This window comes from Emydura macquarii, unplaced genomic scaffold, assembly GCF_026122565.2.
Source record: "Emydura macquarii macquarii isolate MOO-44397 ecotype Brisbane River unplaced genomic scaffold, CSIRO-AGI_Emac_v2 contig_2676, whole genome shotgun sequence".
Lineage (NCBI taxonomy): Eukaryota > Metazoa > Chordata > Testudines > Chelidae > Emydura > Emydura macquarii.
The window spans coordinates 49,130,285-49,155,655 of NW_027132813.1; the positions used below are offsets into that span (position 1 = coordinate 49,130,285).

Here is a 25,371-nt window from a genome sequence, read left to right on the forward strand (position 1 = left end):
AATGCTTTTATACATTTTCAGTTTTAAGGCAGGGGACAAGCACACTCAAAATCTGCATTTTTTTTGGGGGGGGGAGAAGGGGGGGGAAACGGGGAGGGGACAACAGGAGAATGAGGATGTACAGTCACCAGTAGTCATCACCCCCAAGAAACTGATGCTCACTGTCTGTTTTTAGGTAGTGGACCTGAAGCTAGGTAGAGCTGTCGAGATGTTTGAAAATAGCCAGAAATTCCTGTGTCAGAGTTAGGGAAAGTTTAAAGCTCTCCAAAAATGAAGAACGTGGAATACAAGCTTGAAACCAGAAGCTATGAGATGGGAGACAAACTGTTTTTTGTTTATGCATTGGCTTCTTAACGTTAAGAAGCCAAGAACTTTTCAAACCCTCCTGGGCATTCAATCGGAGGTCACCCACACTGCAATGCTAATCATCCTTTGAAACCTGAGAGTTTGCTGATCCTCTGGGATGACAGGGCTAGCTTTCAACTTACCATCTCATTTTTAAGTCTGCAGGTGCAAATGTGCATCTTTCATTATCTCACCACTCTAACGATACAGGATCTAGATGCATACTAACACTCAGGTTTTGTTGGAACATATGGGCAAGGAAGAAGGGGGCAGAAATGCACAAACGCAAGAGGCGAAAGACTGCCTTTTTTCAAGTCAATGGCAAAACTTCCCTTGACTTAATGGAGCCAGCATTTCACTAAGTTCTTCACCTACAGTTAAGAGATCAAAAAGACAGCAGTACAATAGCTAGTGCACATTCTGCTTCCCAACATTGAGGTCCTGATCTGTCATGTGACAATTTTGCTACCTCTTCCCTAAAGGAGGTAGAGCCACAACATACACATGGAAGGTTACACATCACCTCTTAATGCAGATACGGGGAGCTCCTTACACCAGGGTTCGTAAAAAACACACAACTGCTAGAAGTAGTTGAGCACCGTTCCCAGCTTTGAGACTACACCACGCAATGGCTGCTCCTTCTACACCAAGATGTCATTATATGGCGCACCAGCAGCAGGGCTGCAATGTTTAGGAAGCAATTTTCTAAGTCAGTAGATGCCCCCCCTCAACTTCAGTGGACTTTGGATCAGACCCCATATTTATCATGGGTCAGACAAGCTACATTCTGTTCTCTAATACATGGTTCAAGATGGGGTGTCCTAACAGGTGCCACCACCAGCATCACTTTTTGCAGGAACCACACACTTCTCACATGGCAACAGCTGTCAGGAACATTCGCCTTTGGGGATAAACTGCTCCAGGCCTCATCCGTACCTGGCGTTTTGGAGTGGAAATAAGCCTTTGGCAAAATCCATTTCACGGGAAGATTTTTTGGGGGGGTAGGGGGGTGGAAGAGGAGGAGAATGGGGAGATTTTTTCAAGTAGTCTAGCCTTACCACACCTGTACGTTATAAGGCTACAGCACAAGCCAGCTGAAGAAATGACGCTGGGCAAGACCATCCAGTGGGTCAGGAAGGAGAAGAATTAAAGCATTGGAGGTAGGAAGTGAAGGTCACTTTTGAGTTTGCTCAATGGACATCTGCCAAGGTTTTTGAGCTAGAGTTCAGTGACAACGTGTGTGTCACTGCTGTGTATTTTCTGCCCAGCGAAGTAACCCATCCCAGCCACAGATGTTCAAGCAGTTTGTATGCAGGAGATTTAAGCACATGACACACTGCTGTTTTGTTCTCCTACCCTGACGCAAAGAATCACAAACCCTGCTGCCACCGCCACCATCTACAATATCCCAGGCTTCCATTTAAAAAGAGTGGGTCAGTGTTTCCATTTGCACAAGGCACAGACACAGCCATTAGAAACAGAGGCTTCTGTGGGGCTAGCCTGTTAACCCACCTTGGGGAAATAATCTCTGCATACCAGCAGCTCAGGTAAGAAATTTGTCATCCCCCATGTTGCCACAAGAGGAAAAATCCTACATAAGCCAGGGAAGTTGACTGATTATAAAAGAATAAAGTGAAACTAGCTTGCATCAAGGTGTCTAGTGCCTAGAGAGAGGCACCTTTGAGATGGTCAAAAAACACTGCTCTCAAGTACAAAATGTTTTTTCCCCTCCTAGTGGTTTGCAGTAGTCTCACATATAACACTAACAGGAATTTCAGAATGTAGTGTCATTCTTAGGTTTTCAGAAGAAGTCAGGAAGCGCAAGCAAAACTGTTATGCAGTGTGTGTGTGTGTGTGTGTGCAGTATCCTCTATTCTGCTTAGCAGGTGCAATGTATTACTGGTTAAACCAGAAAAAGGAAACAAAACTATTTACATGCATGCAATGAGTTTTGCTACTTGTCTCTGAAAAAGCTGTTATTCCCTCTCTGCTCCTCACATGACAGATCAGTGCTCAGTTTCTAGATCACTTAGTGTCTCTGGTTATATACTGTAGGGAGGATGTTTGCAGGAGTCAAATACTTACTCAGCTCACTCTTCTTCTTGGACACAGCCTTCTTCTTGGCAGCTGCATCATGCTTTGGCTCCTCTTGGGTTACCAGAGCTTCTGCTTTTTTGACCACAACAGAATTAGCTAGTGAGGCACTTTGTGGCGTGCCGACTGGTGGGACAGCCACAACAGGCACTTCTTTGGCGGCTACCTCCAAGACAGGAGAAGATTTCGAGACAGTGACTGATGGGGATGGAACAAGTGGGGGAGCTGGCTCAACCTTGGCCACCTTCTTTTCCTTCTTCTTCTTGTCTTTAGGAGACGGGGCAGGTTTCTCCTTCTCCAGAGGGGGAGCCGAAACCGCCAGAAGAGGAGACTCAATTATCACGGGCTCAGACATCGCAACAAGTTCAGGGTCTACTTCCTTGGGAGAGTCAGTCACATCCTGAACAAGCTCTTGCTCAGGTATTTTCCCATTGGGTTTCTCCTCTTTTTTCTTGGCCTTTCCTTTCTTCTCAACAGGTTTCTCTTTCTTTTTCTTCTCCACTTTGTGCTGGTGGGTTTTCTCAAGCTCCTTGCGTTGCTTAGCCAGGGCTTCCTCGTAAGAGGTCTCCTTCATGGAGAAGGTGGACACCAGGAAGATCCCAATGGCTGAAATCACCATGAAACCACCAAAGACCATAACACCCAGAGTCTGAGGATCGTACAAATCCATTCTGGCTTACTTCTCTTTACCTGCAAGACACCAGAACAAGAATTAGTGCCAAGATACAGCTTCCCAGCCCCAGATCAGTTGGGGGAGAAGAGGGGGAGAGAGCAGGAGGGCGTGTGTGCATGTAAGTAACACTTGTTTTTATTGCACAGCCACCAAAGGGTGAGGCTCCATTATTTTTAAGTACTGTATTTTAAGTATTGTAAGAAAATCCTTGTCCAAGCAAGCTAAAAAACCAGACACAACAAGGCATGTGTCAGATGGGACAGGACATGGTGAAGAACTGCTTAAGCAAGTTTATTTCTTAGTCTAAAGTCAGCCACTGGATTTAAAGGTTTTAAAGAAGCTCATTCATTATGCAATGTCCAAGTGTAACAAACTAAGAGTGCATATAGTAGGATAAAACCAGGACCTGAATCATAAGAATTTTGTATGTCTTCAGTTCCAGCTCTAGTGAACCCGGCAACACATGCAACATTTTAGATGCGAATGGCAAATATCCATCTGCAATCAGGTAAAGTTTTTCAAACCATCCGTTAGCAATGGAATGCTACCTTACTAGTATACAGAATCTATGTAGGGCTGGAAGGGACCTCAAGAGATCATCTAGTCATTTCCACCCCTCTCCCCATCTTCCCTCCCCAATACACATACCCATGCTGAGGCAGTATCAGGTATACCTAGATCATCCCGGACAGATTTTGTCCAATCTATTTTTAAAAACCTCCAATGATGCAGATTCCAAAACCTCCCTTAGTAACCTGTTCCGAGGCTTAACTATTCTTATGGTTAGGGAAAGCTCTCTATTTTCTAACCTAAAAATCTCCCTCACTTCAGATTAAGCTGTTTACTTCCTCTCCTACCCTCAGTGGATATGGAGAACAACTGATCACGGTCCTCTTTGTTACAGCCCTGAACACATTTGAAGACTTATCAGGTCTCCCTCTCTTTGTCTTATTTTCTCAAGACTCAACACGCCCAATTTTTGTTTTTATAAAAGCCTTTCCTCACAGGTCACGTTTTTTAGCCCAGAGTAGAGCAACAAAAATGGTTTATCTCCAATTTGCCCGCTGTGCTGGAACACATCCCTGTATTCATACCCTACATGCTATTGTAATAATCTTTGCACAAAGCACGCCTCATGGGTATCAACTGAAAACTCATTATTGCTGATCAGCAATAGCATGGCAAAATGCACAGAGCAACATTGTGTGAAAAGTTATGACCATAAGCTGAAATCATGACCGAAGTGGGTTTCCCAGATAAGTCTGGGGAGTGGTTAAAAGAGTTTCTCAAAGACAAAGGGCAAGCTGACGCCCCAGCCAGGTGTCAACAAAGGTGATGGGCCATCATCACCTATCAAGTGGCCATTCTGTGGCAAGAAAATGGGGCAGGAACAAAGAGGTCTGCATTTTAGCAAAGAAACAGCATGAAGTTTTCTTCCTCCATAGGACGGACGGACAGACAGACGGACGGACAGACACACACCTCTTCCCCCCACCCTCCATCGTCTCTTGGTTCTCAGCTGGAAATACTTTCCAAAGAGGGGCTGAAACTGTAAAGAGGAGGGGCAAACATCCCCAAGACACCCCTCCTCTCTCCTCCTGTCCATCTCACTCTGCACCTGAGAAGACAAAAGAAGCAGGCGTTGAACTCTGGAGAAGAGGTCCTGACATGACGTGTGTATTATGGTAGGGTTTTCCATTCTTTGTCTGCGCTCAGGACACACAGCACTGTTGAATCAACTGTGTTAGAGACGGTACTAGAACGGCAGTGCTGCAGTTCTGATTTTCCCTGCTTTTCCAGTATGTGTGTTGTGAAGAAAGCACACCTGAACCACTATAAACCTATGCTTGGTTGGGTTTTTCTTTAGCTATGTGCAAATTTGGAGGCAGAGCATCCAAGGCTGGAGAGAGGAGTTACCTGGTATGGGGGCAGAAAGGTGGCTACAGAACCAGTCGGGTGTTCAGAGCTCCCTCTAGAGAGCTATGAATGCCCAGATGAGAAAGTTTTAACCGATATTCCAGCTTCCTCTGCCTAGCTCTCAGAGCATCTTATGCGAAGCTGGAGGAGTCTGAAGATCTTAGAGAGCCAGTTGGAGAAAATCTCCTTGGGGAAACGTCAAGTTTGCTGTAATCTAAGTGTATGGTACAGGTTATTGAAGGCTATTTAGTGGGAGAGTTGTGAAATTAAACACCACCTGTCATGTCTAGCTTCAGCACAGTTGGCATGGCTATTTGATCAGTGTCCACATTTGCTGACTAACGAATGCTCTGAAACCAAGGCCTCCAGTATGGAGCTGTATTTCTAACCCTCACGGTGGAGAAGAAAACAGGGTCTCTTCTCTCACCCATGAGGACTAGGAACCTGGGGTTTTTAAAAGTAAGGCACCAATCCGTTTCACAGCATTTTTTTTTTAAATCACGTTAGTCACCAGTGGTAGGTTTAGATTTGCCAGTGACGAGTTTAGGAGTCACTAAATTATGCTGCTTTCCAAGTCGATAGGGCACCGCCCTGAGACTCAAGCAACCTGGATACTGTCCCCAGTTCTACTAGTGACTTGCTGGGTGACCTGGGGCAAGTCACTTCCTCTCCCCATTCCTCAGTTTCCCCGCCCCACCCTTTGTCTTGTCTATTTAGGTTGTAAACTCTGGAGGGCAGGAACGTCTTACTTCTACGGCAATGTCTTCATTGCCAAGTTGTGTGTGGGGGTGGGCTGGGGGATAAAAACACAGACCACAGTATCTAATGTGCATTAGTTATCTTGCTGTAACAGTCTTTGGAGTCTTATTGCAACGTAACTAAGTAAGGGTGAGGAAAATAGCGTTGGCCTCACTTAGCTACACTGTGGTAACAGCCACCCACATCTTGTCGCTACCTGTATTTTTCAGCAAAGCAACTAACGTTGCAAGCATGTGACTCACTTGCTGGCAGGCCCCTTCATGGGGAGGATGGGGGCATCGTGTAACAGGCTCTTCCTTCGATGCCCCCTGCTGACAGCTTTCCTGCCTTAACCTGGCCTGCTTCTTTTCCCCACTCGACCCTCCAGTGGGTCACACGTGGTCCCTTCCAGGGTAAGCCAACAGTCCAACACATAATCCATCAACTTCACATTGGACCTTTGGTCCAAGTCTAGACTCACTAGTCCTTACTCCGGGATCAGGGGGCTTCAGTCATCCTTACCCCTTGCCAGGGAGTGGTTTCTGCTCCACCATTCTCGGTGGGCTGGTTGGGAAAGCCAGGCCCTCCCTCTCCACTGGGTTGCAGTCCAGGAACTCCTGAAGGGGCAGTCAAGGCCTGACTATAGACTTGCTGCCTTCCCAGGATTACTGTCTCACTTGCCCCATCTTGGTCCTTTGCTCCAGCAGCCTCTTCCTGGGTTCCCAGCGTATCAGCTCAGCTTGCTCAAAACCTCTTTCCAGGCTTCCTGTGGATCTTTACAGCTCTGTCTTCCGCCCAGCTGGTTCTGTGCTGGAGTTTCCTCCCCTCCCAGGACAGGGACTCCCTGCAGGCCCCTCCACCTGTAGGCAGAACCCCAGGCTGGCTCACTTCCTGCTGCTGTGCTTCCCAACTACCTGAGTACCTTCCTCCAGGAAGGCTCTTGGTCAGCTGAGCTCAATTCCCTGATCCTGGCCATGCTTCTTCCCCCAAGAGAGACAGATTTGCTCTCCTTCCTGGTCAGGGGCTAACAGACCCAGACTGAGCCCTTTTAACCCCTCCCAAACATCTTGACACCTAGTCAGGTGTAGCAGGGCAAGGCTGACTGCACCCCCGACTCTCATTAGTCCCCCAGGCCAAGTGTGGGGTTGGTACTCCCTACCATAAACGTGAACTGGTTATCTTGTTTTTAAAAAATAAATACATACATACACACACACTCACCGACCCTACCTTTTTGGCCATAAGAACATAGCCCATGTTTGCACAGCAACTAACACAACGGAGCTCTATCTTGATGTTACCACAATACTGAATGTTATTGTTTCCAGTCCCACTATGTCTCCCATAGAATCATAGGGTCAGAAAGGACTGCAGGGGTCATCTAGTCTAATGCCACATATTTTAATTTTGATTTAGCCAGAGACTTAAAAGCAGGTACACAGACATTTGCTAGACCAACTTGGGAGGAAGGAATCATCTAATTTGAGAGACAGGTCCAAGGTGGTTGAAAGGAAAATTCTTACTGCAAGAGTTACCAAAATAAATTAGTCTGTAGAGTTTAAGAAAAAAAAACAAACAGCTTCAAGCAAATCATAGGCAGCCTTAATTAGGAAGCTGCTACTGCTTAGCTCCACAACAAAATAAGACAACTACATTCAGCTAGCGGAGCTACATAGATACCCTCATCCCCTCAATTATACTCAAAGAAAGACAGACCCGTTTCTTGAGAAGACAGAAATATAGCTATTGACTAGAGATTATTAAAAATGCCTGCCTTAAGGTTTGTCCTCTCCAACAGATGAAGTCAAAGAGCCGGGTTCTGCAGAGACTTCAGCAATGCAACTCAACTGTATGTCTACACTGCAACAAACTCGTGATACAGCTGCAGCTGGCCCAGGTCAGTTGAGTCTGGCTAATGGGGCTATAAAATTATAGTGTAGATGTTCAGGCTTGGGCAAGGGTCTCAGAGCCCAGCCTGAACCCAAACGTCTACGCTACCATTTTATAGCCCCACTGCCAGAGTCAGCTGGCCCAGGCTCTGAGACTTGTTGCCACAGGTTTTTTATTGCGGTTTAGACAGAACCACATGAATAACTTTGGATAAGTCTTTGCAACACCTGGCCATGAGTCAGTCCAGATATACAGAATTACTAGGATAGTTAAAATTGATGCTACATATGCAGCAAACAAAACTGCATGGTATCCTAGTGTATTTGAGTAGTTAGTATGAGAATGCATAATTAAGACTATATTGCAATGCATAAACAAGTGGCAGAGTTAAAACAGTGGGTACTATTTGTTATTTCCTGACTTGTTCTTCGCCTGGCAACCGTAACATTCTCTCCAACTGCATAAACGTAAAGTTTCTATTTCACACGACCATTTGAGACATAAAAGTGAAGTCTCTGCTCCTTAAGAGGCATGTTTATTTTGTTTAACATTAAAGTATTTGTGTTCTTGTGGAAGAGAGGGAGAATGTATATCACCAAGATACTAACCCCAGGTAGTATAGCTGGGCAGGTCTGATAGTGGACTTTTAAGAGGTTAGTTTCACGTTCACCACACCAGAGTACAGCTATATGTATCTTTTTTCCCAAATATTTATAACTTCGGCCCAGGATCACTGCCACACGCACAGAAAGCTAGAATTTCACATATAGATTTTCTTCTTGGGAAGGAATTTTTTGGCTATTGTCTACTGTATCCACAAAAATTGTTTTAGTGCAGAGAAAAGCTCTGCCTGAACAAGAACAAGATTAGCAGGTACAATTTTCAGTTATGAAGGAGATGGTTTGAATATAAAGGAATCAGTGTTAAGTATGCGCACTAAGCCCTTAAGAAGAGTTTCTGAAGGAGGTAGGACTCCATGTAATTTGGTGGAAAAATCCTACCACCTCTAGTGAGCCATCAAGTTTCTAGGACCAATAGTTTTAGGACATTAGGAAAGGCACCAAAAGCTTATTCTAGGTAACCTGACTATGGTGGCCTCATAGCACATTGTGCCTACCTTAACACCAGCTTTTTTAAATAATTGTGCATCATTATTTGGCAGATTTGTCTTTGCCTTTCCAAAGACACCTACAGTAACATGGTCATCATTAAAAACCTCAGCCTCAATGGCTTTTTAATACAGAATGATGTAGGTTTCCAGGAGTAACTGACTTCCATAAGTATCACACAAAGACACGGATTCTAGATCAACAACTACCTAGAGTCATATCTGTGATATAGCAGCTATTTCCTGGAGTTAAAGAGAGGGAGTGGATGCAGTCTCTAGTAATGCAGCATGGTAACTATGGGCAAAGGCTATAATGCCAGAGAGGAAGGGGCAGCTTTGTAACGTCAAAGATGGAGCCATAATTCACAAACAGTTCTAGTGACACCAAAAAGCGAAAGAGCCAAAATGAATTCCAGGTGGAGTCTTCCATCCAAGCGGATGTGCTGCGGTGTTTAGAACAGAAGCCAAAGTTGAAAAATCCAGTAAATTCCAGTAGAACGACAAACTAAGAGCTGATCCTGCACAACTTCACTCACACGGCTAGTGGTTACTTATGAGATTAGTTCCATTAACATGTGTGAAGAATGTGTGTATAAAGACTTGTGAGAGTTAGTTTGCAGTAACAGGACATCAGTTATTAAGAAAGCCAACAACTCCAGGACAAGAGTCTGAACAGCTACACTCACTTCTACATCAAGAAGTGCCACTGACCTCCAGTCCCACTCTAAGGGGAATCCCCCCTCCACACACTAGTTTTTTAAATGGAAGCCCCTACCCTTATCAATTTAAAAAAAACAACCCCACATTAAAAGAGCCGCACAACGGGTAGGTGAGGATATTAATTGCAGAAAGTCATGTCTCAATCTGCAGAGAAAGATCACACCCTCCATGCTTTGTTTTATTCTCAGCATCAGTTGTGAGAATACACCCCATTCCCCACAAAAGGCTCTTGAAGTTAAAGTACACAAGGGGGAAAAAAGTTACACTTGAGCTACCAAGTGAACTGGAGTCACTCTCTGTCCACCTCCACAGCCATGCATGACTGCAGGCCACAAAGACGCCTTGGGCTGACGTAGCCACCTCAAACAGGTTAAAAAGTATATTTCACACAGATCCACGGAAGCGGATGCTGACTGACCACCCAAGTCTTACGCTGAGTTTTCTGCTTCTTTGGAAGAATGAGACTCTCTCGTAGGACACCAAACACAGAAGGCACTAATACAGTTTAAAAAACCCAGGCCTCAAGCATTCAAAAGGGCAGTTACTTTAGCACTAGTCTTTACTCTAATTGTTCCATTAATCTCACTGGGTCTCTGCAAAATAGAGTAGAAGTGAGTGTGATGGAACAACAACTTTAGGGCCTGATCCTGCAAACAGACACTTTCACGGGATTCTGACAACATCATAAGCCAGAAAGTGGAGCTGGAGTGGTTTGTTAATGTATAGAAAATACCTCTGACAGAACCTTATCCCACCGCACACACTGCGGAAGGAAGATGCTGCCATGTTTTAAAGCGGAGAAAAAAAATACACACCTCTCTCAGATCCACTCCATTTTTAAATATTAACATTCCAAAGAGGTACTTAATACTATTATGCCTTTTGATGCCATTTATTGCTCAGTACGGACAATTTCATACAAGAGACCACACCCACATATTACAATTATAAGTTAAAAGTGCCTGCACAAGCTTAATTAATGAGCCGCCACAAAGGCTAGGCAACTGCAGCTGTCTATCAGTATCTTTACATTTTATTTTTCCCTGGTATATTTTTGCAACTTTTATTAAAAGGAGTCTAAGAGGCCACTGTTAATATCTTAAAACGTTGCCTATTTTTGTCACGTTTATAGAGTCCTTGAAATTGTATCCTCCACCCCCAAAAATGGTAGTGTTTCAATGTGAGACCTCAGAAGCAGCCCCTCGGCTATCATAAGTAAATGATTTTTTGGCAAGGAAAGAGTCTGGATCCAATTTCCAAAGGGTTATTTTTGGTAAAAGAGAATAGTTTCCTTCATGCCTTTAAATAAAGATTCTAGTAGTGGTCTTCTAAATCCATCACAGCATTCTCTTCACTGTGTTTGCTTCAGCAAGATGTACTCAGTTTTTTTTCCCCAAGGTAGTACAATGACAGTAGGTTTTCCTGATCATTCTCTTTAAAGAGCTACCGTCTACCGCATGTAAAATTAATATCAATACAAATCATGTAACTAAGTAAGTTTGGACTTAGGATAACCATGGAAGTTGAGGCTTAGAAAGAGAATTAGATCTAGACTCCTCTGTGTCAATGCAGACTACTTCCCCATTACACATCTGGGAGCGCTGTGTTTAGTCTAATGCAATAGTTTTGAACCTTTTTTCATTTGCAGCAGACCCCTAAAAAAATTGAAATGGAGATGACCCCTTTGGAAAACAGTCTGCAAACTCCAGAGATCCACAGACCAGAGGTTGAAAACCACTGGTCTAGTGTTAAGGACACCATGCAGGGGAACCATCATGTCTTCCTTTGGGAGGACTTCCCCGTAGCTATTGCTAAAAGGTTTGCGATAGTCAGCTGAAGTCTTCCAATATATATCCTAGCACTAGCCTAAATTATTCGTCTCCCTCGTTCATGGCTAGGCCCTTTAAATATTTGTAGCTTCAGCTGACTACAGAGTATCTCAAGTAAGGTGTTATGAAAGATTTATGCTACACTTGGGTCTCTCCCACCTGCCTTTTATTTATTTTGTTGTTCTGATTTGAAGAGATCAGTTCCAGCCACCATACTCCTGAGTCAGTCACATCAGAGCCGCTTGCAGCAAGACTATTATTTTGCTTCTACAGAACGTATACTCAGCCCAAAGAGACCTCTCACTGCAAGCTCATGGGTGCTTTCCTATACTCCCTCACTTGGCTGTCATTAGAACTTTGTTCCTTCCTGTAGATATCTGGTTCTTCTTCTACACAACCCAGGTGCATTGCTTGCATGTAATACCTAGTTCTTTTATAGCACTTTTCTCAAAGCACTTTACAAAGGGAGTCAGTATTATTATCCCCATTTTACAGATGAGGAAACCAAGGCTGAAAAATCATAGATTAGGGTAGGAAGGGACCTCAGGAGGTCATCTAATCCAACCCCCTGCTCAAAACGGCCAACCCCATCTAACTAAATGGGCACATCTTGCCCAAGGTCACCCAGCAGAAGAGCCCAGACTAGAACACAGATCCAAATCTCAGTCCAGCGCTCCATCCTCTAGGTTCCTGTCATGCAACTGACAACATGGAGGCAAGCCTCTGATTGCTCATGCAGTCAATTACAGAATCAGAGTCCTCATTGCTATTTCACTTTGTATAATGTCTCTGTTCTTATGGGTTTTCACATCGCTAGTCCCATCTCTGAATTGCTATGATCATTTAATTCTGCACCCATCAGTGACTCGTGGGTTAACACAGCTGAAAACCTTTGTTCCCCTTAAAAAAAAAAAAAAAAAAACAAAAAAACCTGTCATGGTTGTGACCTCTTGTAGCGGCATTTAATCAGATTACAGAATTTCACCAGATCAGATCCAACTTAGCTCAAAGGAATGTGTTTCAAATATTTGCAACAGATGGGATTGTTAAAAGTTTGCAGTTACTGTTTCACTGGGAAGAGAAGGCTAGATGGGAGGACAATATATTTCCGAGACCGCCTCACAGCTCCCATCATAGCTCCATGTCTTTGTGAAGTACCTGAGAGAGGGAGAAAACTTTTGTCCCCCTCCCCCCAACCCCACCCAGGATTTCATAAAACCAGCTAGGACGCAGGGCTACACAGAAGTCCAGAGCATATCTGTGGCTAACCCACTTGTTGATGAGCAAATATTGCCTTTGATGTGAATCCTTCTCCCAGGGGAGTGTTAAACCCTGATATTCCGCCCTCCCCCCCCCGAGCTTCTGGCGGAGCAAAACGCAGAGGTTGCTGTGTTTCCCCGAAGGGAACGCGTAGGTCTCTATCCGCTGCAGCAAGCGTGCACTAACTGGAGAGCAGCGGCCAGGCTCGGCCGCCATGGGGCGGGCCCGCACAGCCCCGGCTGGGAGGGAGGGACAGACAGTCACGAATCCATCCGGAAGCGGGCCCAGACTCCAGCCAGCAGAGATCGCCCCGCGGGGAAGGAAGGATCCTGCAGCGGGGTTCGCAGCGGCTGCAGGCGAGGGAGAGACGGGAGGGCTCCCAGGGCACTGTCCGGGAGCGCTCAGAGCCGTGCTGGTCACCCCCGCTTTGCAAGAGCTGCCCTAGGCAGGCAGGGTCCCAGAGGGATTGGAGCAGCGATGGGAGGAGGAAACAGGCACGGGGGGGGCAGGGAGGGATCCGTCCGCTGTGCCCTGGGTACTAAGAAGCGCCCCTCCTCACGTCCCGTCCCGGCTGAACACGTCGCCATTCCGCACCGCCTTTGGCACAGCGCAGCACGGTCCCATTCATCCGGAAAGGACCGGCTTCCACTGCCCCCCTTCCTGCGAGCTCTTTGCAAACCGATCCGCTGACGAGCAGCGGCTCGGCAGACAGGGCACGGCTCGCCCCGGGCGGGGAGGAAGGGAACGGAGAAGAGAACTCCCTCCCTCCCCCCCCCCCCCTTGAATTGGTCTGCAAACTCCTCCCACCCCCATTTTAATCCCCTTCTTCCCCTGCAGCCAGCCCCGGGGAGCCCAGCACGGGGAGAGGCGTGCACACTAAGCGGGGGCACGAAGCCACAGCTCCTTACGTCCGTGCAAAGCCCGGCAGCCGGGAGCAGCTCCAGCGCCCTCCTTTCTAGCCCCTGCCTCCGCTAGCCTCCCCTCTCTCCAGGAGGATCGCAGTCCAGGGGCCGCCCCACAGAGGCTCTCACGCCACACCGGTCCCTGGCTTCACGGCGCAATTCAGCGCTTGGCTTAAGGCTTCCAATTCCAGGAGGCGTTTAAATCCCCTGGAGACTTCCAGTCAAGCAACGTCAGCTGTGTGCGCTCCTGCCATGTAACCCTTTCCTGCTCCAGCTGTGAACGTGGCCAGCAACGCCGCCTAACTTCACTCTGCGCTTCTAAGGGGAAACTGAGCGCTAGCTACCGAGGGAGAGGGACGCAGCTGGCTAGGCACGGAGAGGAGTGGGCTTTAATAGCCGAGAGGGAGAGAGAAGAGGGGGTACCCCCATTAGATCTACGGGGGGAAAGGTATCGCTACCCTCCCCCCCCACACACACACACACACACGCGCGCGACAGAGGTCAGCCGCCCCTCTGGGGTGTCTCAACCCGGCGTTATTTGGAACGCTGGGGATCCCTTTGGAACGCTGAGCCGGGTTCCATGGAATGCGGGGCGCCCCAGCGTTCAGAGAATGAGATCCGGGCTCAGCTCCCCTGCGACCGACCTGGCTGCAAGGGGGGGGGGGCGGTGGGGATGGCTTTTGGGGTTGGAGTTTCCTACCTGACTCGATTCCCCACACTTCGCTGTCTCGCCGCGGCAACGAGACGCCCCCTTCCCAGCTCTGCAGCTGCCAGCGCAAAGCCCAAGCGCCCAGGCTGGAGGAGACCGCGCCTCTGGCTGTGTGATGCACCCTGCTGCCCTGGCCCCGTCCGATGCCCGCAACTCCCAGCCGACCGGCACCCCAGCCCCTCCGCCGCTCACCGCCTCTGTGGAGTCGTGGCACTTTTTCCTGTGCGCTGGCAAGAAGCCTTTTCCAGCAAGGCTTCCCCCTCCAGCCCGCCCCCGCCGCTCAGCATGGGCCTGCTGTGGTTGGTGCCAGCCCCGCCACTCAAGCCGGCGGCGGCCCAGTGAGAGAGGAGACAGCTGGGGAGGGCGGGTTCGAGGACGCTTGCGAGTGGATGCAGGGAGGCCAGTGGGGCCGCTGAAGGCGCGTGCAATTATGGGAGTTGTAGTTTGCGGCGGCCGGCTTTGTCCCGCTGGCGAATAGCACGAAGGAAGCGTTTCCTTTTACACATAGACACGCGCATCCTAGGGCTTTTCCGAGCAAGGACAGTTGTCGAAACTCACTCTTTGCCGCTAACAGTTTCAGTTTCGACGCATCAGCTTTTTTCAGGGAAAAAATGTTTTGTTAAAAAATTCCCAGCCGGCTCTGCTATGACTGGACTGTCCCCTAGATGGGGGGGACTACAAATAGACAGGACATTCAGTGAGTTTCACTGCATTATTCCATCAGATGGTGAGAGTTTTCCCCTCCTCCCTCCCACCCTTGTGATACTGGCATAGGGCTGAAGCGTTTCAGATACCCGGGATCTGCACAGATCTTGAGAGATCCCTGGGATTCCAAAGTCATCTATTCAGAGCCCCTGGCCTCCACACCAGGGAAGTTCATACAGTTCAGGGGGGCAGCGTGTATGTGCTCCTGCCCCTGCCCTGTCCCCCAGCTGCACACACACGTGCACATCTCTGTTCTTCTACAGAAGTGTTTCTCAACGACCGGTCTGTGGATTGGCACCAGTCCCTGAGATCTCCCTGACCAGGGAGGGAGAGGAATTATTTAAGTTCAGCGTCGATGTGGACACAAGAACTAATGGATATAAACTGGCCATCAGGAAGTTTAGACTTGAAATTAGAAAGTTTCTAACCATCAGGGGAGTGAAGTTCTGGAATAGCCTTCCAAAGGGAGCAGTAGGGGCAAAAAACCTAGTTGGCTTCAGAACTGAGCTTGATAAATTTATGGAGAGGATGGTATGATAGAACAGCCTAGTTTGGCAATTGACTGATCTTTGACTGCTGGTGGTATATATTCCAATGGCCTGTGAAGGGATGTTAGATGGGGTGGGTTCTGAGTTACTACAGAGAATTCTTACTTGGGTGTCTGACTGGTGAGTCTTGCCCACATGCTCAGGGTTTAACTGATCACCATATTCGGGGTCAGGAAGGAATTTTCCCCAGGGCAGATTGGCAAAGGCTCTGGGGGTTTTTCGCCTTCTTCTGTAGCATGGGGCATGGGTCACTTGCTGGTGGATTCTCTGTACCTTGAAGACTTTAAACCATGATTTGAGGACTTTAATAACTCAGTCATAGGTCAGGGGTCTATTACAGGAGTGGGAGGGTGAGGTTCTGTGATCTGCATTGTGCAGGAGGTCAGACTAGATGGTCATATTGGTCCCTTCTGACCTCAGAGTTTATGAGTTTAGGAAGGCAGCAAGCCTGTCTCTGGTGTCAAAAAGATTGAGAAACACTGATTATCCCCAGGCAAGCTTCTGTTGGCTGAAATGAAGCCAGATCATGCCCAAAAGCCAGCATTCCCCATGTTTTGCATCCCACCAGCAAATCCATGATATCTGGGTCTCTTTCTCTGACAGGAGCAGAATGGACAATCCAGCACATAAGCTTTAATATCTAGGAGGAGCAAAACATAGCCTGAGTAAGCATCCATTGAAGTCAATGTGAAGATGCCCATTGATTTCAGTGGATGCTTAATTAGGGGTGCTGAAGACTGCAACCATCCTCAATGGGGTCTAGTGGCAAAGTCATGGTGGCTAGCAGTATAACTGATTAGTTATCTTTCTAGGACCAAAGGCCCTGTACAATAGAAGAACTGTACCAGGCAAATAATGGGTTCCCTGCCCTAGAGGACTGGCATTTTAAGAGCACGAGTACAAAACAAACAGAGCAATACATTGCAGAAATGGAAGGACATGCGATTACTGTAGCTGGATCGCATCACTGCCCCAACAGCCTGTTCACACTGGGGACAGAGACAGCAAATGCTCTGGGAAGAAGAGATGCCAAACGGAGAAACAGAATTTGCTAAAGGCTTTGAATCCCCAGCCTGGCACAGAAAATTGTTCTGTACATGCAGCTCCACCCCCACACCCTATCTTCTCTCCAACTAGCTCTCCAGTGGACATGCTCAGCTGGATACAAAACCTCCTGCAGAAAGAGATCTCCTGGTCTCAACTCAGCACTTGCCCATCCACTCCCTGAGTGACAGCAAGTGCTGCCCGCAGCAATGCTGCATATGTGGTTATGTCCCAATGATCTGATGCAAGGTTTGCATCCTGCAGTGCGCAGCTGGAAAGGTAGCACCCCTTCTGCAGCAGCTGTGTGGATGCAGTGGGATACCTCGGCAAGTTCCTTCGCAACAGCCATTCTCCAGTTTTGCCATGCCACAGGGATCAGTGCATAAAAGGCACCACCTCCTTTCCTGACTGCCAATCACAGTATAGATGGCTTTGTGGGTCTAGGGGCCTTATTAGGAAGCACAGCCGTTGTTTGATTCCTAGCAGCGCACTGTGTTTTTCTTTATTCGACTGAAAGCAATGTAAAAGAACTGAACTCAAGGCAGAAGGCAAAGCATCTACTGGATGGAACTGGCAGACATAACACGGGCAGGTGCTCCCCTAGACAAGTGTGCCCTGTGCTGCACAGTATGGCTAGAGAAGGCATTTTCCCTTTAAGGGACATTAGGAAACCATCCCATGCGGTGTCCAAAAGGAAACCAAGCTTCAGGACCCAGCTTACATGCCCGTTTGTTGGCTGAAGTCCTTAGGGGATCTTCATAACATTCAGTTTCCCAGCATTTCAGCCTGCAACAATGATCCCTGAAATAATTTTTGCACCATTGAACCCCTCCTTTCCACCCCCCCAATGTCTCCCATTTTCCCCCTTCCTGCCCCCCCAAATATCCTATGTCCTCCTTTACCCTATGTCTTTCCATTGCCATGCATCTTCTTAGGGTACATCTACACTCCAACTGGAGCTCCCATAGACATCTGCATGCTAGCTTTGATCAAGCTAGCCACTCTAAATAACTGTGTAGCTGCGGCGATGCAGACAGCGGGATGGGTTAGCCACCCTGAGCACAATCCCACCTGGGACCCTAGATACAACCTCAGGTGACTAGTCCATCCAGGCCTCCCAAGCCTGCTATTTGTAGTGCACTAGCTCAATGAGAGCTAGTCTGCGTACATCCTCCCAGGCTGCAGGTCACACCTCCCACTCCAGAGTAGGTGTACCCTTAGTGTTTCTGGTGGGAAGGCATTTATATCTACGCCTGGCCAGAATTTGATTTCTTACTTTTAGCATTTTGATGGATAATATCAATATTTATTTTTAACTTTCCTCCCCCCTCCCAGTTTTTATCGATTTAAATTTTCACAGTTGCGCAAAGTTGTGGTGGGTTAGACTCCAGGAAGAGTCAGGCAATAATTATTTAATGGCAGTATAGGCTGAGATTCCAAAAGTTAAAGCTTTATAACCATTCAAATGCAGATTGCTATTTTGACATGTGACGTTGACAAAATAAATATCCTTAAATTAAACTCCAATATGTTGCTCGAAAGCAACATTTTTCTTAGGTTACCTGTCTGTAAATTTTTATTATTATAGATGGAAATATTGTTTCATTGGCTTTTTGCCCTTCCTCTGTACCATGGGGGCATGGGTCACTTGCTGGCAGGTTCTCTGTACCTTGAAGTCTTTAAACCATGATTTGAGGACTTTGATAACTCAGTCATAGTTTAGAGATCTTGATCAGTTTCGAATTGCATTATTTCCATTTCTTCAAGTGCCTTTTGGTCTCGCATTTTGTCCTGTTAAATAGCTTACTAGATATTTTTATTTAGGAGTTTCCAACTGCAGTACAGTTTTTCTGGTGGAAACCGCATCTTGCAACTAAGCTGCAGCTTTGAAAGGGCCCGAATCTTCTCCCTTTTCCTCCCCTTTTCATGAAAAATTCACTCCTGATCTCATCCCAAATCTCAACCACTTTTTCTATGCTGGTCCGGAGCAGATGCATATTCTGCTGAGGTTTTTATATGTAGACAACTAGAAAGTGGGATGAGACCATAAAAACTATTTCAGTTCTGGCCAGAAGTTATTGTTTGAAAACTAAAGGTGTGAAGCTGCAGCAATCGGCTATGAAAAGTGAGTTTGGTGTCACAATACACTTTTAAATCTATGCATAGCTGCTGGTGATAGTCAGAAACCACGAGTGTCCTTCTTATGGTTTTTACATTTAATAGACATTCCTCAATACGGTTATATCCTATTATAAGTACGTACTGATGAGCCTTTGTGCAAATATATATTGTTTATGAGTATCAATTAAATGCATGATTGAAGTTATTTGTAGTAACTACTGCACTATTGCTGACACGGTGTATCATTCCTATAAGGACCACACACCCATTCTGACTATTCAGCTTCTAGAAGCACATAGAGGGCTCATCCAAGATCAGAGCCCCTCCAAACAGATATTCCCTGCTCCAAAGAGCTTACAGTGGAAAAAGGTAAGGCAGACGAATGGTGAGAGGGAAGCAGTTGGCCCCACACCTCAGCTCAGTGTAAGGCTGGGAATCACACCTCAGCGGAGGGCTGGGAATAGAACCCCCGTTTCCTGAGTCTCAGCCTATGTTTTCACTACAAACACTGCAGCTGCACCACTGTAGCAGGTCCGCTTACTGTAGTCATGGGAGGGGCTTGCTCGTGGCTGGAGTTAATCCCCCTCCCAGAGAGGCAGCACTAGGGCAGACAACACTGGGAGTTAGGTCGGCTTAACTATGTCACTCAAGGGTGTGGATTTTTCACACCCCTGAGCAACGTCGCTGGGTCGACCTAACTGTTTAGCGTAGAACTGGCCTCAGTCTGATGCCCTAAGGACTGCCTTTCAAAGAAGCAGTGCCATTACAATGTCAGAGTCTCATGCCAGCCCAGTTCCATTGGCAGATGTGCATGATTTCCTGAAGCAGCTCTTTTGGAAGTGGCAGATTTCAACATGACCAAGGTGATGAGGAGCACCCAGAGATGCTACAGCAAGGGAGGGGCACCCAATTATCTGACTGTCTGGAGCACTGGCCACGTACTGTCAAACCAGTGCGTGGTTCTTCTCTGCTTTACTCTAGGCCGCATCTTGTGCAGCTATGGGCAGGGTTGTTTTGCCACACCTCCCTGCCACTCCTAAGTCTTTTCATATGCTAATAGTACCTCCTAACCTTTGCCCCAGGAGCAGGTTCTAGTCTGGCACTGCTGAGGGTCACATTACCCCTCAGCACAAGTTCTGCACGCAATGTCAATGACGCCCCATCCCTGCATAATCCTTTCTCTCTCTGCTCCTGTGTGCAAAGCACGTAATGTGCAATGAGCCTTTTGCAGAAATGAGTTTGTCATCATCCCACTCTGCTGGAGGGGTCTGGGAATATCTTCCCCTGGGAAACACCCTCCATCTGCTGCCTTCCAATCTGCAAAGAACATCGTTCCTTTAGAAGCATCTATCAGCCAGGGTTAAAGCCACTACTAATGCAGCTGGTTTCAAAGTCCAGGGAATTGCGCGGGCTATGTTTGGGGTGAAAGTATCTAGGATTTCAGTGCCCTACTTCCTACTAACTACACATGTGATTTGCTCAGTTCCTGAGCCCCACTCCAGCCCCTTTGCGTTGCCACGAGAGGCAGTGGAAGGTAGGCCAATCTAGCCAAGTGAGGATCCCCCCGTGCGTGGGAGTCCCCAGCTGGCATGGCTGCAGTCATGGCACAGCTGGCTCCTGCGCCATCCCTACTGCAGGATAGGAACAGCTAATAACGAATGAACTAGGGCCTGACCCAAAGCCCCCTAAAGCCAGTGACTGCAGTGGGCATTCATAGAGCCAGAGACCAGGAGGGGACCACGGTGATCATTAGTCTGATCTCCCACATAACACAGGCCAAAAGAATTCCTAGAGCAGATCTTCAGAAAAAAAACCCATCCAGTCTTGTCAGTGATGGAGAATCCACCACAATCCTTGGTGAATGGTTCCAATGGTTAATTACTCTCACTGTTAAAAATGTGTGCCTTATTTCCAGTCTGAATTTGTCTAGTTTCAACTTCCAGCCATTGGATCGTGTTCCACCTTTCCCTGCTTGGGAATATCAAACATCCGTTTCCCATGTAGGTACTTACAGACTGTAATCAAGTCACCCCCCTACCTTTGCTTTGTTAAACTAAATAGATTGAGTCTATCGCTATAAGGCATGTTTTGTTATCTTTTAATCATTCTTGTGCCACTTCTCTGAACCCTCTCCAATTTATCAACACCCTTCTTGAATTGTGGGCACCAGAACTGGACACAATACTCCAGCAACAATAGCACCAGTGCACTGGATCAAGAACTTAGAAACTGATGGGATTGAAAAAAAATACACTTCTGACTAAGTGTTAGGTTAAACTTTCAGGCAGGAACCAGAATGGTCTAAGGCCAGTAACACACATCTCCAATCAGTGCTGTAGCGTCTTACTAGTGTAAAGTGTATGAGACAGAACTGTTAGCGTACAGTCTCGTAACTAAATTAGCTCCTGAAGGCATTCACTGTCTGAAATCAAAGAGAGAAAAAACAGTTTGATACTAGAAGGAAGAAGAGGAAAATAAGTAGCTGAAGGCTACGTCTATAAATGTTCTATAATTACTATAATTTGTTTTATAGGAGCAATTAGAGATGAGGTTGCAGTAGGTGCTGTACAGACACATCATGAGAGACAGTCCCAGCCCCAGTGAGATTACAGTCTAAATAGATGGGACAAAAAGGAGGTGTTATCTGCCAGAGGAGGCCAGAGAGATCGCCTGACTTGTGCAAGGTCACACAGAAGGTCTGTGGCAGAGGTAAGAATGGAAGCCGTCATTCCTGAGCTCAGCCTAGAGCTCTAAATCCAAGACTACTCTTTCTATGCTTTTCTGCCAAAGCACTGTTCATGAGTTGCTGATCTTACCCACCATCACACAAAGCTCTGACATTCAATGGGCATTGGATGCAGAGTAAAGGCTCATTCACTATCAAACCACCAGTGAGGACATGATATTGAGATGGGACGGGATACTGCAGTACTTGCTCTTTCTTGACTTTTCAATCTTCCTCCAATCTCATCCCTTCTAGCCACTACAGTTGCTTTTGGCTGAGTATACAAAAGATTGGCTACATGGCAAATTCAATAGTTTTTTAGTGGAATACATGTCAAGATTTCAGGACAGCTCTTGGAGAAGAAAAATAATTTTAAAATGTCATTGAATTTTTTGGGCAAGCTCTTCTGTAAATCAGCAATGACTTCAGTGGAGTTACACCGATTTACGTCAACAGAGGATCTGGCCATACGTCTTTCCCCCAGTGCACAGAAAACAAGCACTGCTATTGAAGAGGGGCTGTCAAAGAGTCTTGTTGGTTGCCTGGTACATCTCGCCACAATGGAGATGAGAATGAGTGACTGTTTTGCTCAAACAGATGTGATGAAAGAAGTGAAAAAATATGCTAATCAAGAGCACTTTCTGCTAATTATGGTAATGCGACTTCTGCATGGCATCCCAAAATAGTCGCTCTATTCCCAGCTCCCGCAAGAGACTCCAGAGATTTCATGTTTTTCCTGTACACTGCAGCCAGCCTGGGTGCCAGGGCCTTATAAAACTGGGACATAAGAACATACGTCTGCTATAAACTTCCTTGGGCCAGGCATTTGTCCTGTGTGTGCCTCACATCCCCCTCTGTGAGATGGGCATGGCACTTCTGTGCAGATGGTAAGCTCTTTGGAGCGGGGGCTGCCCCTTGTTTTGTACAGTGTCCTGTGCTCCTAGGTGCTATGAGAACAAATATTAATAAAACTCACCACAACACACATCCAATACAGTGTCAAGTCATTTAGCTGCATGTCTCTAATTAATGTCAGTGGATTGTAAACGGTTAATCCTTCTGTCCTGCCCTGCATATTCCCCCAGTTTTGCAGAGTAATAATAATGAGTGAATTTATCTAGTGCCTTTCATCTACAGAAATTGCTCTACAAATTGATTTCCAAACCGTGGACCACATCCTTCTATGCTCAGCTACACCTGTGCAGCCCAACGATATCACAGATGTATGGGGACCCCTAGACATAAGCATCTCCTCACTCAACACTGCAATGCAGCCTCTCCTTAAGTAACGGGCAGCAACATTGTGCAAGTGTGCACAGTAGAAAGTAAAGAATACCTCATACAACTGATCCCAAAGGAGAAGCTGTACGTACGTAGCACAGACCCCACTAGCATTCTGCCAGGACAGCCCGGATTTGCATAACTGAAATGCCAGGGGATCTTTATTAGCAACACGTTGTCAGGGCTGCTGATTTACACCTAATCTATAAAACAGCTCTCGCGGCATAGCTGTTCTGGAGCTCTCAATCTGCTTCTCACAGTGTCTCAGGCAGAAGGTCTGCCATTGTCACATGGCTTTTGATCTCTGGCAGGCTGGAGATAGTCCATACCCCAGTTCCAGTAGAGAGAGCTCCCAGTGGGATTATTTTTACATTGTCACATTAACATTCCCCTGGTTTTCTCTAGACCCATACTGCTTCTGATCTCCATTTCCTTTCTTCTTCAGGGTCTTTATCTCCTGGGGTACTCTGGGCAATCACATCCTAAGCGTCTGGCTGCTCATCTTCAATTACATTTCCCTGCTCTCAGAGCGCAGCACTCTTGCTTGATTGTGCTAATTATCTCTGGCACATTAGTTCCTATTAGCTGCTTGCACGTTATTTAAAATAGAAGCCAGACCCAAAATGATCGGCTGCTTGCAAAGTGAATCACTGCTGTCACTCATGGAGTGCAACAGCAACATAACTTCTGCAATCAGCGTCTCCTGGATACCTGCCCAGTCCTCAGTAGGTGTAAATCAGGGTAGCTCCAGCAGCGCAGCCAGGGTGCTAGCTGTTTGATACCAGCAGAGGATCAGGACCATTGCCTCCAGGACACTGCAGTGAAAGATGCATCTTGTGGAAGACTCCCAGCCCTGGAGTGTGTCCCTATAAAGACTGGATGGCCACAAGGCAAGATTCATTCATCCACATAGCATCTCTCAGTCTCAAAAATCCCCAGGTTTATCATAGTGTCCCGGCCATAAGTTTACTTGAGCCCACCTACTGCCTCTCCTGGGCCTGCAGGAACCTTTCCCTGCTCTCTTGGCACATGTGACCTGTACGTCCTGTCAGCCACCCAGGATGGTAACTTGTACGAACTGAATTTTCATTTGATTTTTTTTTCACTTTCTTTATCGGTTTGGACAACTAAATCCTACCAGGGTTGCTTGTCACTCTCTGTTATCAGCCAAGTCACCTGTAATAGTGATAACATTGTCCCATCAATGGGCAGTCGCACCAAACACAGATTGATGCCCAGAAGGAAATACTTCTTCACACAATACCCAACTAGCCTGTGGAACTCATTGCCACAAGGTATCATTGAAACCAAGAGCGCGGTAGGGGACAGAAAAAGGATTGGGGAGACAGTATGGGATAGTGGATAGAGCATAGGACTGGGACTCCATAGAGCTGGGTTCTTCCTCCACTTCTAACACTGGCCTGCTAGGTGACCTTGGGCAAGTCACTGCCCCTCCCTCTGCCACAGTTTCCCCATCTATAAAATAGTGATAATGTTACTGACCTCCTTTGTGAAACACTTTGAGATCTGTGGATGAAAAGTGCTTGATAAGAGATAAGTATTAATTATTACAAGATTAAAAAGAATATATATGGTTATAATAATACATAACCAAAAAAACCCCAAGGGTTTTGGAAGGACTATAAATTCTCATGCTTCAGGGCTTAAACCAACCTCTAACTAATGGGGGTCAGGAAGAAACTTTCTTTGGGGGCAGATTATCCTATTACTGCCTCCTGCAGGATTTCTTGCACCTGTGTCTGAAGCAGTCAGTACTAGATGGCCCCCTGGCCTGACATTGTGTGGCCGTTATTAATTATTATTATTATTATTTTTGTTATTCATTTGTATTGTGGTAGCACCTAGGAGCCCCAGTCATGGACCAGGACCCCATTGTGCAAGGTGCTGTACAAACACAGAACAAAAAGACAGTCAGCAGCTTATATATAAAACCTTTCTAGGGTGTAGGGAAAGGGGGAGGATTCCTTTTATATGGCTCTATTCCTCCAGTGACACGCATGTTAAGATATCTCCAGAGTTATTTCTGAAGTGGGACAAGCTGGACCAGGGTGTGCATTACACACTTTGGTGCTCCAAGATAGAGAGGTGGAAGGAGTATCTGTGCCTCACCAGTCTTCCTGCTGATATGGTAAATCGATGGGGCATTCACGCCCTGTCTGGTACAGCAGTCAGCGGCAGAAATCTGATCAATTGTGAATCTGTGCTGGCCCCAAGGAGGCAGACCCAGATCTTCATGGGGATTTAGCTGCCTAACTCCCATTAAAATCAAGGTGCCTAAATCCCTGTAAGGATCTAAACCTCAGGGGCCCAAGTTACTTAAGGCTGGCTCTGCTGCCAGTTTGCAACATTTGTTCATGTGACTCCTGTCCTCGTGTAGCCAAGAAAGCAAATCAAGTGAAGAGAATTCAGCGCTGCGCCTGCGAAAACAGACCTTCCCAGCCGGACAACTGCCCTGATCTGTGAAGTCATGCAGCTCCAAAGCTTAATCAAACCAGAAGAAGAGCGAAAGGAGCGGGAAGTGTATTGGAAATCTTTCTCCGGGGTAAAAGCAGTGCTCTAAGTTCACAACCAGATCCCTGAAAGTGTGGGGGAAAAGAAACCAACCCTCGTGCATAACCAAGTGATTGTTTGATGGCACCCCACAGTGACCCAGTGACGGCTGCAGAACGTAATAGCACAAAGGGAAGGTTTGCTGCATCTGAGAGTAAAATGAGAGGAGTCGGAGCTGGGCTCACCTTGTT

At 46.8% G+C, this 25,371-nt stretch overlaps 1 protein-coding gene across 5 annotated transcripts in view; it reads right to left on the bottom strand.

Annotated features, from left to right (window-relative positions):
- RRBP1 (ribosome binding protein 1) overlaps window positions 1–14,451 on the bottom strand; it is a 52,529-nt gene extending 38,078 nt beyond the window's left edge. For 3 of the 5 annotated variants that reach the window (XM_067565355.1, XM_067565354.1, XM_067565350.1), the window contains exons 1-2: window positions 14,177–14,371; window positions 2,431–3,129 (exon numbers count right to left, since the gene is read on the bottom strand). In XM_067565355.1, the coding sequence (XP_067421456.1) occupies window positions 2,431–3,109 (679 nt within the window). In that variant the 5' untranslated portion in view covers window positions 3,110–3,129; window positions 14,177–14,371. The other 2 variants (XM_067565353.1, XM_067565352.1) reach the window with 2 other exon arrangements.
- Between the last annotated feature and the right edge of the window lie 10,920 nt (window positions 14,452–25,371).